General features: G+C 40.2%; 1 protein-coding gene across 13 annotated transcripts in view; it reads left to right on the top strand.

The window, feature by feature from the left end:
• The window catches only part of AGRN (agrin), a 582,966-nt gene that overhangs the window by 241,990 nt on the left and 326,050 nt on the right, over nt 1-14,926 (top strand). For all 13 annotated transcript variants that reach the window (XM_088481095.1, XM_088481096.1, XM_088481100.1 and 10 more), the window contains one exon: nt 6,506-6,553. In XM_088481095.1, the coding sequence (XP_088337221.1) occupies nt 6,506-6,553 (48 nt within the window). The remainder of the gene's footprint in view (nt 1-6,505; nt 6,554-14,926) is intronic.

The following is a 14,926-nucleotide window of genomic DNA, read 5'->3' as shown; positions in this document are numbered from 1 at the left end:
TTACATATCTCACTTGTGTGTGTTTGAAGCTTTGTTTTACTTTGGGCAAAGTGCAATTAGAAATGTGTGTACAATATGGAGGTTCAAAATTCATCCTGTTACATTTATAGGATGAGGCCCGATCTCAGTAGTGGTGCAAACACAAAGTTGTTTTGCAAGGAACAACCCTAAAAATTAGACCTTGTCTTCCCTTTATTTTATTTTAGTTACCTCTCTCCTCAAACTGAGATCTGGTTTTTGAATTTCTTCCCCAATTTAGGCTCAACCCTGTGCCTACCTCATGCTTTCCAGGTCCCCTCTCTCCACCCCCCGGCCAGTGCAAATTGCTGCTCATGCACATACGCTGCAATCTAGTTCATAAACCATTATTGCCCCCTCTCCTGGAAGTTGTCTCCCAGGTCCCGAGAAAGTAGACAAATCCTCCATATCCCACCGGCCGAACGCGAAGTGGGCGGGGTGCAGGTGCTGATGACCCGATTCACTATGAATCATGTTATTGGTGCCCTGTCCCTAGCATGAAAAGACATTAATGACGGCAAACCATCACAGGGGGCGAGGCCACAATGACATGATTTGTGTTGCTCCGCCCCATTTCCCAGAGCCGTAACAAGGGATTTGAGCACCCTGTTTTGCATGATGTCATGATGGGGGGAGGGGCTGCCGGAACCACAGCAGTGCCCGGAGAGTCTTGAAAATGCACTGGGCAGCTGTTGTAACGTCAGGGTGCCATTCCAGGCATCCTGCTAGCCAGAAGCTAGGGCCCTGGTGAGCAAAATTGTATGCATTTTAGTCATAGAAACATAGAATTTGATGGCAGATAAGAACCACTTGGCTCATCTAGCCTGCCCCTTTTCATGTATCCTTTAGGCAACTTCAACCTTATTTACTCCTTACGTCACTCTTAAGGATATTCTTATGCCAATCCCAAGCATGTTTAAATTGTTCCACCGTTTTAGCTCCAACCACATCTGATGGGAGGCTATTCCACTTATCCACTACCCTTTCTGTGAAGTAAGTTTTCCCCAAATCTCCTCTGAGCCTACCTCCCTCCAGTCTCAGTGCATGTCCTCATGTTCTTGTACATCTCTTCCTTTGAAGAATGCTTCCCTCCTGTCCCTTGTTAAAACCCTTCATGTATTTGAAAGTTTCTATCATGTCCCCCCTTTCCCTTCTCTGTTCCAAACTATACATATTAAGATCTTTTAGCCTTTCTGAGTAAGTTCTGTGCTGTAGGCCATGCACCATTTTAGTTGCCCTTCTTTGTACCGTCTCTAATGTGTCTATATCCTTCTGGAGATAGGGCCTCCAGAACTGAACACAGTATTCTAGATGAGGTCGTACCAAGGACCTATACAGTGGTATTATCACTTCTTTTTCCTTACTACTGATTCCTCTCCCTATGCAACCAAGTATCTGACTTGCCTTCCTCTTTGGTGCATTGCTTGTCTGCCTTCAAGTCATCTGAAATGGTGACTCCTAAATCCCTTTCCTCCTCTGTATTTTCTATTATAGTGTCCTTGATACTATATTTAGCTTTTAGGTCATTGGGACCCAAGTGCATGATTTTGAATTTTTTTACATTAAACTGTAGTTGCCATGTTCTTGCCCATTCCTCTAGTCTACCCAGATCCTCAGTCATTTGTTTTACCCCTCCTGGTGTGTCTACCCTGTTGCATACTTTTGTGTCATCTGCAAAAAGGCATACTTTCCATTTAATTTTATTTGCAATATCCCCAACATAGATATTAAAAAGCATTGGCCCAAGTACTGATCCCTGGGGTACTCCACTGGTTACCTTTCCCTCCTGTGAATACACTCCATTTACTACAACTCTCTGTTTCCTATCCTGCAACCAAAATCTTATCCATTCAACAGTCATAGAATCCAATCCCAAGTTTTCCAGTTTGTTTATCATTCTGTGATGCGGGACCATGTCTAAAGTCTAGATAAGCTACATCTATGGCCCCCCCTTGATCTATTACTTTGGTCACCCAGTCAAAAAAGTCAATAAGATTTGTGCGGCATGATCTTCCCAGAGTAAATCCAGTCCTATCTCACTGGGCTGTATCGGTGTGTTCTCACGCAGGCAGTATTCAGAGAGAGCATCTGTTGATGGAATTGCATGTTATGGCCGGAAACATAAATACGTCTGCTTTCAGATGTCTTCTCTGCTCCAACCATAGGACTGGTTCAAGTGCACCCTGATGATGATGACGTATTAAAGTAAGCATACATATAGGGGCGGTCCGGTGGCAAAATGTGTATCAACTAGTTCTGCACACCTAATGCGTGATTGATTACGACCAACTTGCATTCCTTTCTGCATCAGTGTTGGTTGCATTTTACGCCATAAATGCAGTCGTAATATGATCCCCCGCCCCCCCCCCCCAAAAAAAAATAAATAATTATTTTCAGAGCCATTAGTAAATCTAACGTTACACTACACAGTTCATACACAGTAATAATAACTTATTTAGTACCAGCATATACCATTGCGGGTAAAAACAGACTGACAAAGAGGTAAGAGGGCCCTGTGTCTGGATGGTGTTCCTAATAAATAATAAAAGCGCATTTACCAGGTATAATACAATGATGTACATATGTAAATACAAAATAAAAGTACTGATTAAAGGCCTGATTCAACACTGATCGCACGGCTGCGTTCACACGCACCCGTTAGCTGCAAAATTATGCTAATGAATGCAATTGCACGGCATCCGCAGCACTATACCAAGACGCCCATCACTGTATAAAGCCACTTACTTCCCATTACATGTATCCGCAAGTCAGCAAAAACATCGGTAACATCGAGTAACATTGGAACCATTCACACAGTTGTGGTTGACCTGACCCTACCTCACAAACTGCTAGACTTCTGCCAGCGTATAGAGTCGCAGGGGCTTAATTATGCACGCCCCTGTATAGGCTTTCAAATGCACATGCACGCCTGCGTTTCTCTGACCATCCCCTGTCGCGTCCCAATCGCAGCAGCCGGTTTGCACACGGGCACTGAGATGCATGCGCAGATTGCAAACAATTAAATACAGACATTTGTTGTCATCCTCTTGCAAAGATCAAAAGGGAATGTGCTTTCATGCCACGGACCTATTGCAAATCTAAATTTAATAATGCCAATAAATTGCAGCAGTAATAGTATCAGAGGAAGAGAAAACAATTTGCACTCAGCCAATCAGAAGTGACTGCCCATTGCCATCATCATCTGTTTGTATTTTGCATCAGGGGTCGAGCATCCAAAAGTGATCCACCTCCTGACAGGCGTATCTACAACCTAACAAGGAACATTTGCATGAACATGCTCTTACTGTACTTGCATGCACCCTCCACCCCCTGTTCCACCCCTCTAAGCATAAAGAGGCACAAGCGCAAAATTCATCCAAATGCAAAGATTAGTATGAATCAGCTTCTGCCATTAAATAGATGCAAATATTTAAAAAAAAAACCATAATAATCTGTGTACTGAGTTTTACTGCCTAGGAAATTAACATAGAGAATGGGACAGCAACAACTAGGGAAGGGAACGGAATGGGAAACATTGATGGTTCCAATACTTTAAGCATTGGAAACAGAACATCAATTGCAGTTAAACATTGGCACTGGAGAATCGATGTTTTTAACATCGGACGTGTCACTTAAAAGCACAGATACAGAGGAGAAACTGGGCTCTTAAAGCAGACACAAGAACTCTGCCTACCTGTCATTCAGCTCTAAAGAGTAAGCAGTGAATGGGCCGACAAAATAACTCCCAATACCCAAGCCATACAGGAGGCGTCTTCTTGCCAAATCAATCCCCTCACTTCCCTGAAAGCAGCCCTGCCGGCTGTGTAAGAAGATTTAGAATGATGTGGGCAATGCTCCAGCTGGGGAACACTGGAGAGCTACAGCTGAGGAGTGTGTCTCTGCAGGAGAAACAGCTGACAGAAAGGGATAGGCAGGGGCAAACCAGGCCACATTGAAACAAAACCATCAATGGTGATTCAAAATTGCTAAATCACCATTAATGGGGAAAAAAACATTTAACATCGGAGCAAAATCATCGATGGTTCTGATATTTCATAATTTGATTCCAACCCTAGTAGCAACTCATTGGATAATCCTGTCATACATCCAGTCCAATGGTCTGCATGCCAACCCCAACTCCAATCTAAACCCTACAGCCAGAGATACTTGAAGAATGTAAACGTCTGAGGTTCTGCCCAGGGACATGCGGTCAGGGTATTCAGGGGAGGCAGAGCCACCCTGTCATACTCCCTCCCGTATCATACTCCCTGTTATTCTGCAGAGTTTTGATATAAAAACTGTGTTTTTAACATGTCTACCTCCCCGGCCATGGACCTCACCGCACATCACTGGTTCTGCCTGTTGGGAACAGTGATGTACAGTACCCTTCCATTGCTTATCCGGAGTCAAAATGTCTCTTAATTTATGCCTATATAAGTTTTACCTATCAAAGCAAAGAGCTCAACAGAACACTAGTTACACAATTTCCATTAAGTTTTCTGTTACTTGCTTATTAAGAATGTGAACGATTCACATTCATGTTGTGATATAAAAGCTTGTGAATATGTTCAAACTCATCAGTGCTCTGAACAGAATTCACTAAGGACACTGGCAATCCCTATCAATGTGTTATATTACTGACCATTCATCTTGTTTGCTATATAATCTGCAGTTACAAGTATATCCCTCTTCAACAAGAGACTTCCAAATGCTGCATTAGGCTGACATGTTGCAAGACAAAATACTAACGACAGTAGAACAGTCTCCTATCATGCTGCTGGCAAATAGGTGCATTAATAATGCATCTGTCATTACATCTCATTGCTGTGTATGAAAAACTGTAGAAAATAGAAACATCATAATAGAAATTGTCTCCATTTTCTTATACGCACACCAGAGACACTTGGATACACTGTATGACTGATGTGAAATTAACATTATAGTTCTGAGCTAAACTAAATACAAGTTCCTTCATATTTGTGCCCTTGAAGAAAAAAAAAATTTAAGTGATTTTAAAAATGAACATAATTAAAAAATGATATTGACTCTATCTTCTGGACTTCTGCTTGGTAAATAACTTTTTTATAATGCTGATTAATATCTGAAAGAAATATTTATTTAGCTCCTGCCTTCAATAAACACTTGTTAATAATACAAGGGTGACTGTACATTGGCTGAATGCCTAGTTTACCCCCCCTCCCTCCGCGCCTCTCGCCTCTGTCTGATAGAAGATTTTCCATATCTCTTTACAACCAATAACATTGGCAGACTCGTATGCATAAATATACTCTGAATATGCAAATGTTTTCTCTATCTGTCACATTACAAGGGATAAGTCCGAGTAAGACTGATTAAACCAGCAGTCTGTCTTAGCGGTTTCATTTTTTTGCACAGTAAGTAGTGCACACCTCACTTAGTATGTTCAAAGGCTGTGCTGGATTGTGGAATTGTATGGCTGGCAAATTTCTCCCTTTGCTGAACACAGACTGTTCTTATTTCTTTTATTGTTACTATTTGTATCGCTTGTATTGGTTGAAGGACCAGCAGTGCCTTGTGGTAACTGAGTATGGCAATGTTTTTTTTTACTTTCAAGTGGAGATATTTCTGTAACAGACCAATTTTTCTCTTTCTTCTCTAATCAACGCCATTGTTTTTCTGGTGTGGCTGCCCAACAATTTGGTTTTTCCACACAAAGGTAGTATTTCTTCCTGCTGCATCACCCCTAATGGTTGTCCAGTTGGGCTTCTATTGCCATAGCTTAAAATAGGCCATTAGCTATGCACGCCCCCTACTGGGCTGCTTCTAACAGAGCTGAACAATGGAGAATAACATAAGGCAGTGGAACCTAAATGGTTCAGTGTACGTGTTACATGTATTCATCTTCTATATGCATTCATACTAAGTACTATAAAGCTACTAATGGATTCATCTAACCTTTTGCATTTCTAGGCATTTTTTTTCTTTTTTGCCAAAGGCAAACTGTTTGTCTGATCTAAATCTTTATACCACAACAAGTTGGCTTTGCCCGCATTTATGGCGCTTATTTTGACTGTTTCTGATGGGCGTGTCATGGAGTGTTGTTGGCAAGTCTTGCCACTTCAGTGCTTCAGATAGGTGTTCGGACACAGTTGGGGCACCTGTGTTAGATGGCTCTCCTGCAACCAGTAGGGGGCTGGTGAAGTCTAGATAAGCTTACTAATAATGACGGCTCAAGCATGGACGCAAAAAAATTAAAAAACAGTGGACGATGTGATAGGACACAAGAAATCATGCAGATACTCACATAGACGGACAGATAAATATACTAGGATATCAGACGTAACAGCGTCCAGAATCAGTCTCTACATCTCTACCTGCTGTAAATGGTAGTTAGGCCCAAGCCGACTAGAATTTTACAGCTTAGTTTCCTTTTGCTTCTATTGTAATGGTATGTAATATATTAATATAAATGATTAATGACGTATTGTCTGTTTTTTTTTTCCCTCAGATAAACCCGGCATCCATTCTCAGAGCCCTCAACCCACATTACAGGATGGTAAGTACCACAGTTTATGTGGGGTGAGGAATACAGAAATTAATCACACAGTAGACTTACCCAGATATATAGAAAGACCATGAAGGCAAAGGCCAATATTGGAAGCCTTTATAGGCTCAATAAGGGCTACATCATTTCCCTTTATATCTTACACAAGGCAGTGGGTGTAAAACCGTGGACAACTAAGGCATCATGAGGGTGTATAGTAAGGCTCATGTGTAGTACACAAAAAGTGGCCTAGTGGAGCATTACATATGTAAATTCCGGCCTTTGGGTAGACCAATCAAAACTGGGGCATAAATAATTGCACAAAAATGGTGCTGTCTGTAGAAGCCAATCATTATGTAATTTTCTAGTAAGGTTTAGAAAGTGAAAGCAGATGTGTGATTGGTTGTTGGGTTACAGCACATGTGCACCAGTTTCGGTAATTGACTTTATATGACACACAAACTAAAGAAAAGGGTATGCATGCAATTTGCTAATTAAGTCCTATATGCTAATGTAATACCATTAAATGGTTTTTGGAATGCCCTAGCATATGGTTGCCTGACTGATAGGTGGTGTGTAATTATATAAAAGATGGAAAAGAGAGATTTGGGTAATGAATTCAATTAATTAAATTGCACGTCTTTATTGATTTAAAGAACTGTTCTCCTTTCACTCTTTCTAAAAGTACAGTAAATAAAATCAATGACTCCCTTTAGTTGATAACATTGCTCACTGAGTGCCCTGTAAACAAGAAAAAAAGAATATAATTTAAAACTCTGAATCGCTAGATCTGAAAACTGCTTATTCTAATCTTGAACCATGACAGTCATACAACCTCTGCTGAGGGCTATGAAAGCTGCAAAATGTGTTATACAAAGATGTAAAATTAGGATGATTTAGAATTTACAAAAGTATTTCATTGTGTTACCTTGCTTATTGTTTATGTCCTTTGTTTTTCCCATGAGTTACTGCAGAACCAAATTGGTTTAATTGTATGTAATATCATTTTGAATAGCATTTGAGCACCTTTCATAATCAATCTTCATTTCCTGTTCTTCGCTATGGTCCCAGTTTTGGGATGTACGTGTCTAGAACATCTCTAGCTAATTTGTTCCTTTCAACTGTCCCGATTTTGGTGCCACAGTCCCAGTGAGGGCGCTGTCATACTTGCCATCTTTGAAATATATGCCCCCCGCTGATCACCTGCTAGATGCAGCTGGTCACTTGTGGACGGGTGTTTGCCGGATCCCATTTCTTTTTTGCATAATGGTGAGAATCGTGGGTCCTTGAAGAAAGAGCCTGCCCAAAATGGTGCCCTTTTCTGAGAAGTGAGTCATCGCGTTCCCAGTCCCGTCCATGTCACTAGGAAGAGGGTGGGATGCGGCAGGTTTCCTACTTCCCAAAAAATCAGATGTAGGAAAATTGCTTTGGGTAAAACGCACCTCTATGTGAAACAATTTTCATACATCCAACGTTGTTTAACAAAACTGTACATATCTTGCTCTAATAAAGAGGTTGATTCCAATGGCCTCAATTGACATGTGTGTGAAACCAGAAGTGCAGAGCGGCTACAGGACAGTACAGACTGGTCGCTCGGCTCTGTACCTGATTGGTTAGCAGATGTGGACATGGAATTAACGAGCCACATGAACCGCATTGCTCAATGTGTCACCAGCTTTGAACCCCAGTGCAATACACACACACGTTACCAAATTCCCACATGCATACTTATTTTTATAACAGACTGAGACAAATCTCATGTTTTTCTCCAGCATGCATGTACTGTCTAATGATGACTTATATTTTAACAGCAGGGAGGGCATGCTTCACCTGGGATTGATGAATTCTGCCAATTATCCTTGAGATGAACCTATTCTAAATGATTCTTCCCAACAGAATAGAACTCTATCCCCCGTATTGCTATTTTCAGAGTGATGATAGACTGTGTACAGTGCTGCTGTTTGTAGACGTTCCCTTGTGACTGTCTCCGATTCCGTTTTGCCTGTGTGCTAGGATACTCCCCAGAGAGATATTTTGATTCTGTTTTTTTGGGGGTAATTTGAAGACTGGATTGTTATTGTTTCAGCTACTGCTGACAGACCTCATACAATGTTATAACAGTCTACGGAGAACTATATTGCACAGTTTATTTTAAAGTAAGATGTAATGCTCCAAAATACTGGCAACATCCTCATTGTGTTAGCAATGAAATATGAGTATGGCTCATTCATAGAAGAGAGCACAATGAAATGACTGAAATACATCAATATGGAAGGAACGATTGCACGATTGTAGCTGAGAAATGTGCTGATGAAGACTCTATGGGGTCTAGTTAAGCCAAACTCATAATGTAACTTTAAAGGAATATTGTTATAAAATATTCTTAAGCTCCTGTAGGGCTTATTGATGCAGAATAAATCACAGTAGTCCAATTCTCATATTCACACTAACCCATGCTCATGTTTGCAGGTAATGTATGCTATATTGCTATGTTTGATTGTATATGTGGCTTTGCTACTATTGCTGTCGGTATACAGTTTTGTTGCTGATCTTTCATATAATATATGGAAATTGCCATATTTATTAATGAAAATAAGCAGAGAAAATATGCTTGAGGCATTAAACACTTTTGGATTGACACGGCCTATGCGCAATAAATATCTCTGAAATGAAGGGTGAATATGGGTCATGGATCCACCTATATGTACAAGTTGATCTCGGCACTTATAGGTGTGTGCAAATAAAGCAAATGTTAGCGCTACACCTAAATAAGCGCAGAGCGTTATTCAGATAATCAGAATGAAACAGGTAATAAAAAATACTACTTTCTCTGTTGACAGTCTATCGCAGTGTACCATCACCATTGTTTACTGTTAAGAGGAGAGACAGAGTTGAGAAAAACTGGGTCAGTCAGTTAAGCCCATTGGGTGATGATTTTGTGAGGATTGTAAGATGGAGGGGAAGATGCTAATGGAGATGGACAGATTAGGTAGTATGTATGTATCTACAGTATTAGATATGCTTTGTGAGAAAAGGTGGTATGGCATGATATGTCATTGGAGAAAGTTTATATTGGAATGAGATTTACTTCATTGGCCCCTTTACAGGTGGTAGGTCAGTTTGGAGTGACAAAGTTGGGATTTAGATTATAGGAGATAGTGTGTGGTTGCTGGTCCTGTGGTAAGGGTAGTGTTATAGAAGGAGACTGTAGCATTAGGGCAATACACGGTACAAAGAGAGAGTCTAGTGGTTTTATATATATATATATATATATATATATTTCAGTTATGCTGGCACTCATTGTTGGAGGAGACCAGGGATACTGCTCTCCTTTGCCCGCCGGTCAGAAGGAGTGACACGCAAAATATATAGAAGATGGAGGCACTCAGCAATTAAAAATATGGACACAGACACTTCTTGAATTAACCAACGTTTCAATGCTTCAATAACCTTGATGAAAATGTTGGTTAATTCAGTCAGTGTCTGTGCCCTTTCTTTCAATTCCTCAGTGCTACGGCCTTCTATATATTTCATATACAGGGCTGTTAAAATAGGTATCTTTACTTTAGATCACTCTGGAGATAATTGTAAGGCTCTTAATGAAGAGGAATTTGAACAACAGTTACTTGCATGGAAAGCGCTGGCCATTTATTGAAGAAAAAAAATTGTCACCAGGTGGCACTGTTGCAATACAAATGACTTGAGCAGCATTACATGGGGTGTTGGCCATCCCGATCACCTGACCGCACCTCGGGAATACAGCATTAGACATGTGCTGACTATTCCATCCGACATGACACATTTTGCTATAGAGAATTATTTTCTTCAAATGGAAACTGTTGGTGATCACAATGGAGAACACACTGAGCAATTGTAATGCTGTTAAAGTGGTACCTATTGCAACAGCACCACCTATTGGCAACATTTTTAACAATTTTTTCTTCAGTAAATGGCTAGGGCATCCTCTGAAGTACCTGTCGTTCAAATTTCAAGCCTTAGACATCACTGCAGAGTACTGAAAATAGGGATAATTTAATTGTAACATTTGTAAAATTGTGTGTGTGTGTTGTTTGTACCACAATGAAAAGTGATGTATACACACACACACACACACATATATATGTGTGTGTGTGTGTGTGTGTGTATATATATATATATATATATATATATAATCTGTATATATATATTGTGCAGAAGTTTTAGGCAGGTGTGGGAAAAAATGCTGCAAAGTAAGAATGCTTTAAAAAATAGAAGTGTTAATCGTTTGTTTGTTTATTTCTATCAATTAACAAACTGCAAAGTGAATGACCATAAGAGAAATCTAAATCAGATCAATATTTGGTGTGACCACCCTTTGCCTTCAGAACAGCATCAATTCTTCTAGATACACTTGCACAAAGTTTTTGTAGAACAAGGAGTCCTGGAAGTGATGATATGGCCTCCACAGAGCCCTGATCTCAACATCATCAAGTCTGTCTGGGATTACATGAAGGCACAGAAGGATGTGAGCAAGCCTACATCCACAGAAGATCTGTGGTTATTTCTTCAAGATGTTTGGAACAACCTCCCTGCCGAGTTCCTTCAAAAACTGTGTGCAAGTAGAAGAATTGAAGAATTGATGCTGTTTTGAAGGCAATGGGTGGTCCCACCCAAAAAATTTTTTTAGCAAGTTTTGTTTCATTAACAACAACATGGAAAGGGAAGAAAAAAAAAAAAGAAATACGAGGACAGTGGGGGGGGGAAGGAATCAGACATCAATGACCATATAATAGGCATCTCAATTACAGAAAGACATATCATGTTCACAATACTGCATAGAAAAACATACACATCAAACTCCCAATTCCAACAATTAGACAGTATTGAAATAGTAAAGCACCAGGCCCAAAGAAATAATAATAATAAAACCCAGCCCATAAATAAGAATCAATTAGCATCAAGGAGCAGTGTGGTGCCCTCTCCATCTGTGACAAATTCATGCCATTTATACCATTTTACCAAGGGGGAGGAGGCCGCAGAGGAGTATGGGATACCTAAAGTCTCCATTTGGAAAGCATGTTGGATTTTACTTAAAATTTTATGTAAGGACGGGAGAGACGAGCTTTTCCAATTTTGAGCAATAGCCGCTCTAGTGGCAATCAGGATATGACCTAAGATATATTTGTCAGGAGTGGACATCTCCGAGGGATAGATATGAAAAAGAGCTATGGTAGGTGACTCCTGAAACTGGGCATTAAGAACTTTATATGCTAATGCAAATACTTCTTGCCAAAGGTTTCGGATTTTTGGACAATTCCAAAACATATGAAAGATATCTCCCTGTTCCGAACAATTCCGCCAACAAAATTTTGACTTGAAAGGCCATATCTTATGTAACTTAGCAGGTGTAAAATACAACCTATGTAACAGCTTGAATTGCATCTCTAAGTGGTTAGAGCACCTAGAAAATCGGTGAGCCGTTAAATAAATTTCTTCCCATTGCTGGGGAGTGAACGTAATCTGTAAATCCGTTTCCCACTGTAATTGTGTAGAAGCTTTAGTAGGTGTCTTGTCCTCTATATACAGGGAATACCTGTATTCACCTTTAGCTAAAATAGAGGAAGGAGGTAGAGCTAGAGAATTAGTTATTCGAAACATAACCGAGACCCAATGGCTAATACGTAAATAAGTAAAAAATTCACTTGAGGGTAAGTTATATTGTGTCTGTAAATACGAAAAGGAACACATCAAATTATTACGTCAGCAATTGTACTTATACCACTAGAGCGCCATTTTGAAATACGCAAATCTGGAATTAAGCGGAAAAGAGCCAAAAGAGAGATATTACGGGTAGGTAAAATCATTCACCGAGAAATTCCTATAGTGGCATCCCACGCTGTAAGGGAGTCCAATATTGCTCTAGGAGAGTCTGACGAAATTGGACGGAGTTGTTTAGGAGTCCAGATCATTTCTGCCAAGGGGAAATGAGGAAACAAAGCTCTCTCCAAATCAACCTAAGGTTTCAAGTCGCTAGGAAGCGCCCAATCACTAATCTGGGCTACCAAGCATGCATGTTGATTTGCTAGAATATCTGGGACATCTAGGCCGCCCTGATGTCTATGACGCATTAAGCGACGATGAGCGATTCGTGGAGTCTTACCTCTCCATATATACTTTAAGATAACTCTGTGTATTTGGGCTATATAGCGCTGTGGAACCAAATAAGGGATTGTGCAGAACAGATACATTAACTTAGGTAGAACCATCATCTTAAATGCTGCCAATCTACCTAACCAGGAGACCTCTAAGCTCATCCAACTTTTTAAAAGATCAACATGTATTATAGTGGGAGAAAAATTAATCTCAGCAAAATTGGAATCATTATTTGGAATATGAATACCAAGGTATAAGAGGGATTCTTTCTTCCACCGATATTTATAAATATTTTGAAGATGGGCAAGTGTCTTCTGAGATATATAGAAGGGCAATGCCTCCCTCTTGGTGGTGGTTAATTTTTAGAAAGATGCACTACTGTATTCATCTATAACTTCATGTAAGGCCGGCAAAGAGGTCTCTGGGTTTGTAACAAATAATAAAATGTCATCAGCAAATAAACATAAATTGTGCAACGTGGAAGCTACAGTAATACCTGGGAAACATGACATATTTCGGATAGAAGCAGCAAGAGGCTCAATGACTAACATACATCAAAGGAGAAAGGGGGCAACCCTGTCTCGGGCCGTTTGAGATAGCAAACTGGGAAGATAAAAACCATTGCTCAATACTTTAGCAGTTGGGTTACTATATAAGGAAGCTATAGAGGAGAGTATTTCTCCTTGAAAACCAAAATTTGTTAATGTAGAGGTAAGGAATTTCCAGTGTAGGCGATCAAATGCCTTTTCGGCATCTAGGGAAAGCAAAGAGCTTCTTGTTTCCTTTTAATTAACAATTCAGCCAAGTAAAAAACCCTACGTGTATTGTCCGAGGCCTGACGTTCCCTAACAAAACCCACCTGGTCAGGATGTATGAGTTGGGGAACCAAAGGGGAGAGACGGTTAGCAATTAATTTAGAAAAGATCTTCACATCAGAATTAAGGAGGGCAATTGGTCTGTAATTCTGACATAAAGAGGTATCCTTTCCAGGTTTAGGGATAGTGATAATCTGTGCCTCCAACATCTCAGTCGGAAGAGACCCTTGTCTAGTGGCTAGATTAAATAGAGTGGTGAGAGCAGGGGCAAAATGTGAAAAATGTTTATAAAAAGAGTTAGTGAATCCATCTGGTCCAGGTGCTTTACCCATAGGGAACGCTTTAATAACATCTAAGATCTCTCTTTCTGACCATGGGGCATTAAGAGACTCCAACTCATCTACTGTCAATTTAGGGAGATGCAGTGTTTCCAGAAATAAGGAAATAAGTTAATACGTGGGCTGGGGAGTATTAGGATCATTGCGTAAATTATAAAAATTTTCGTAGTAGTTGGCAAAAGCATCTGCAACGGACAAGAGTTTACGCAATCTCTGCCCCCCTGGAGTAATGATGGCTTTAATTCTATTTCTTGTTTGGCGTAGATGCAGTTTACGAGCTAAGAATGTACCCGATTTGTTGCCTAGGGTATAAAATTTCTGTTGCAGATTAGAGAAAACACTTTTCATACGGTTCATTAACAATTTTTGGAGTTGGTTTCGGATAGACACCAACTCTCTCTTAAGAAGACAAGATGGGCGAGCATGATTTAGAGAATCTACTTGTGCTAGCTGTTTCTCTAAATCAGACTGTTGCTGAAGGTATTGTTTACGTAGTCTGGAACCTGTCTGAATAGCCACTCCTCTCAGTACTGCTTTTAGAGCACACCAATAGGCATATATTGACGTGTCTTCTGGGGCGTTAGTGGCCTTATATGTGGAGATACATCGTAAAGATCAAATTCTGTCAATAGGTTACGCAAATTAAAGGAAGAGTCTGAACCTGTTCCAGTAGATCTCGCTACATTTAATCTGTCTAGTTTAGTATCTGGAACTAGGTTGAAGTCACCCATGATCACTAAGCTACCCTTTTGAACTTTTCGAAGGGCCTCCAACATCTTCTTTAAAAAAGGGTATTTGTCTCGTGTTAGGGGCATAAAGGGAAACCAAAGTAATTTCTCTATCATCTAATTTCCCAACTAATATCAAATATCTGCCATCTCTGTCTGCAATCTTACAGGAAAGTTCGAATCGTATCGAGCGATGGAATAGAACAGCAACCCCATTGCGCTTAAAAGGCCCGTTAGCATAATAGGCGACTGGGTATCTAAAATCACAAATCAGCGGAGGTGCCAATGAAGAGAAATATGTCTCCTGTAAAGCCACCACTTTCGTCTTCTCTCTATGAAAAGCAGCCAAGGCCAGTCTTCTCTTATTGAGGG

The sequence above is a fragment of the Taudactylus pleione genome, unplaced genomic scaffold, assembly GCF_031769625.1.
Source record: "Taudactylus pleione unplaced genomic scaffold, aTauple2 ptg000264l, whole genome shotgun sequence".
NCBI classification, from domain to species: domain Eukaryota; kingdom Metazoa; phylum Chordata; class Amphibia; order Anura; family Myobatrachidae; genus Taudactylus; species Taudactylus pleione.
This window is presented reverse-complemented; position numbering and strand designations above follow the sequence as displayed.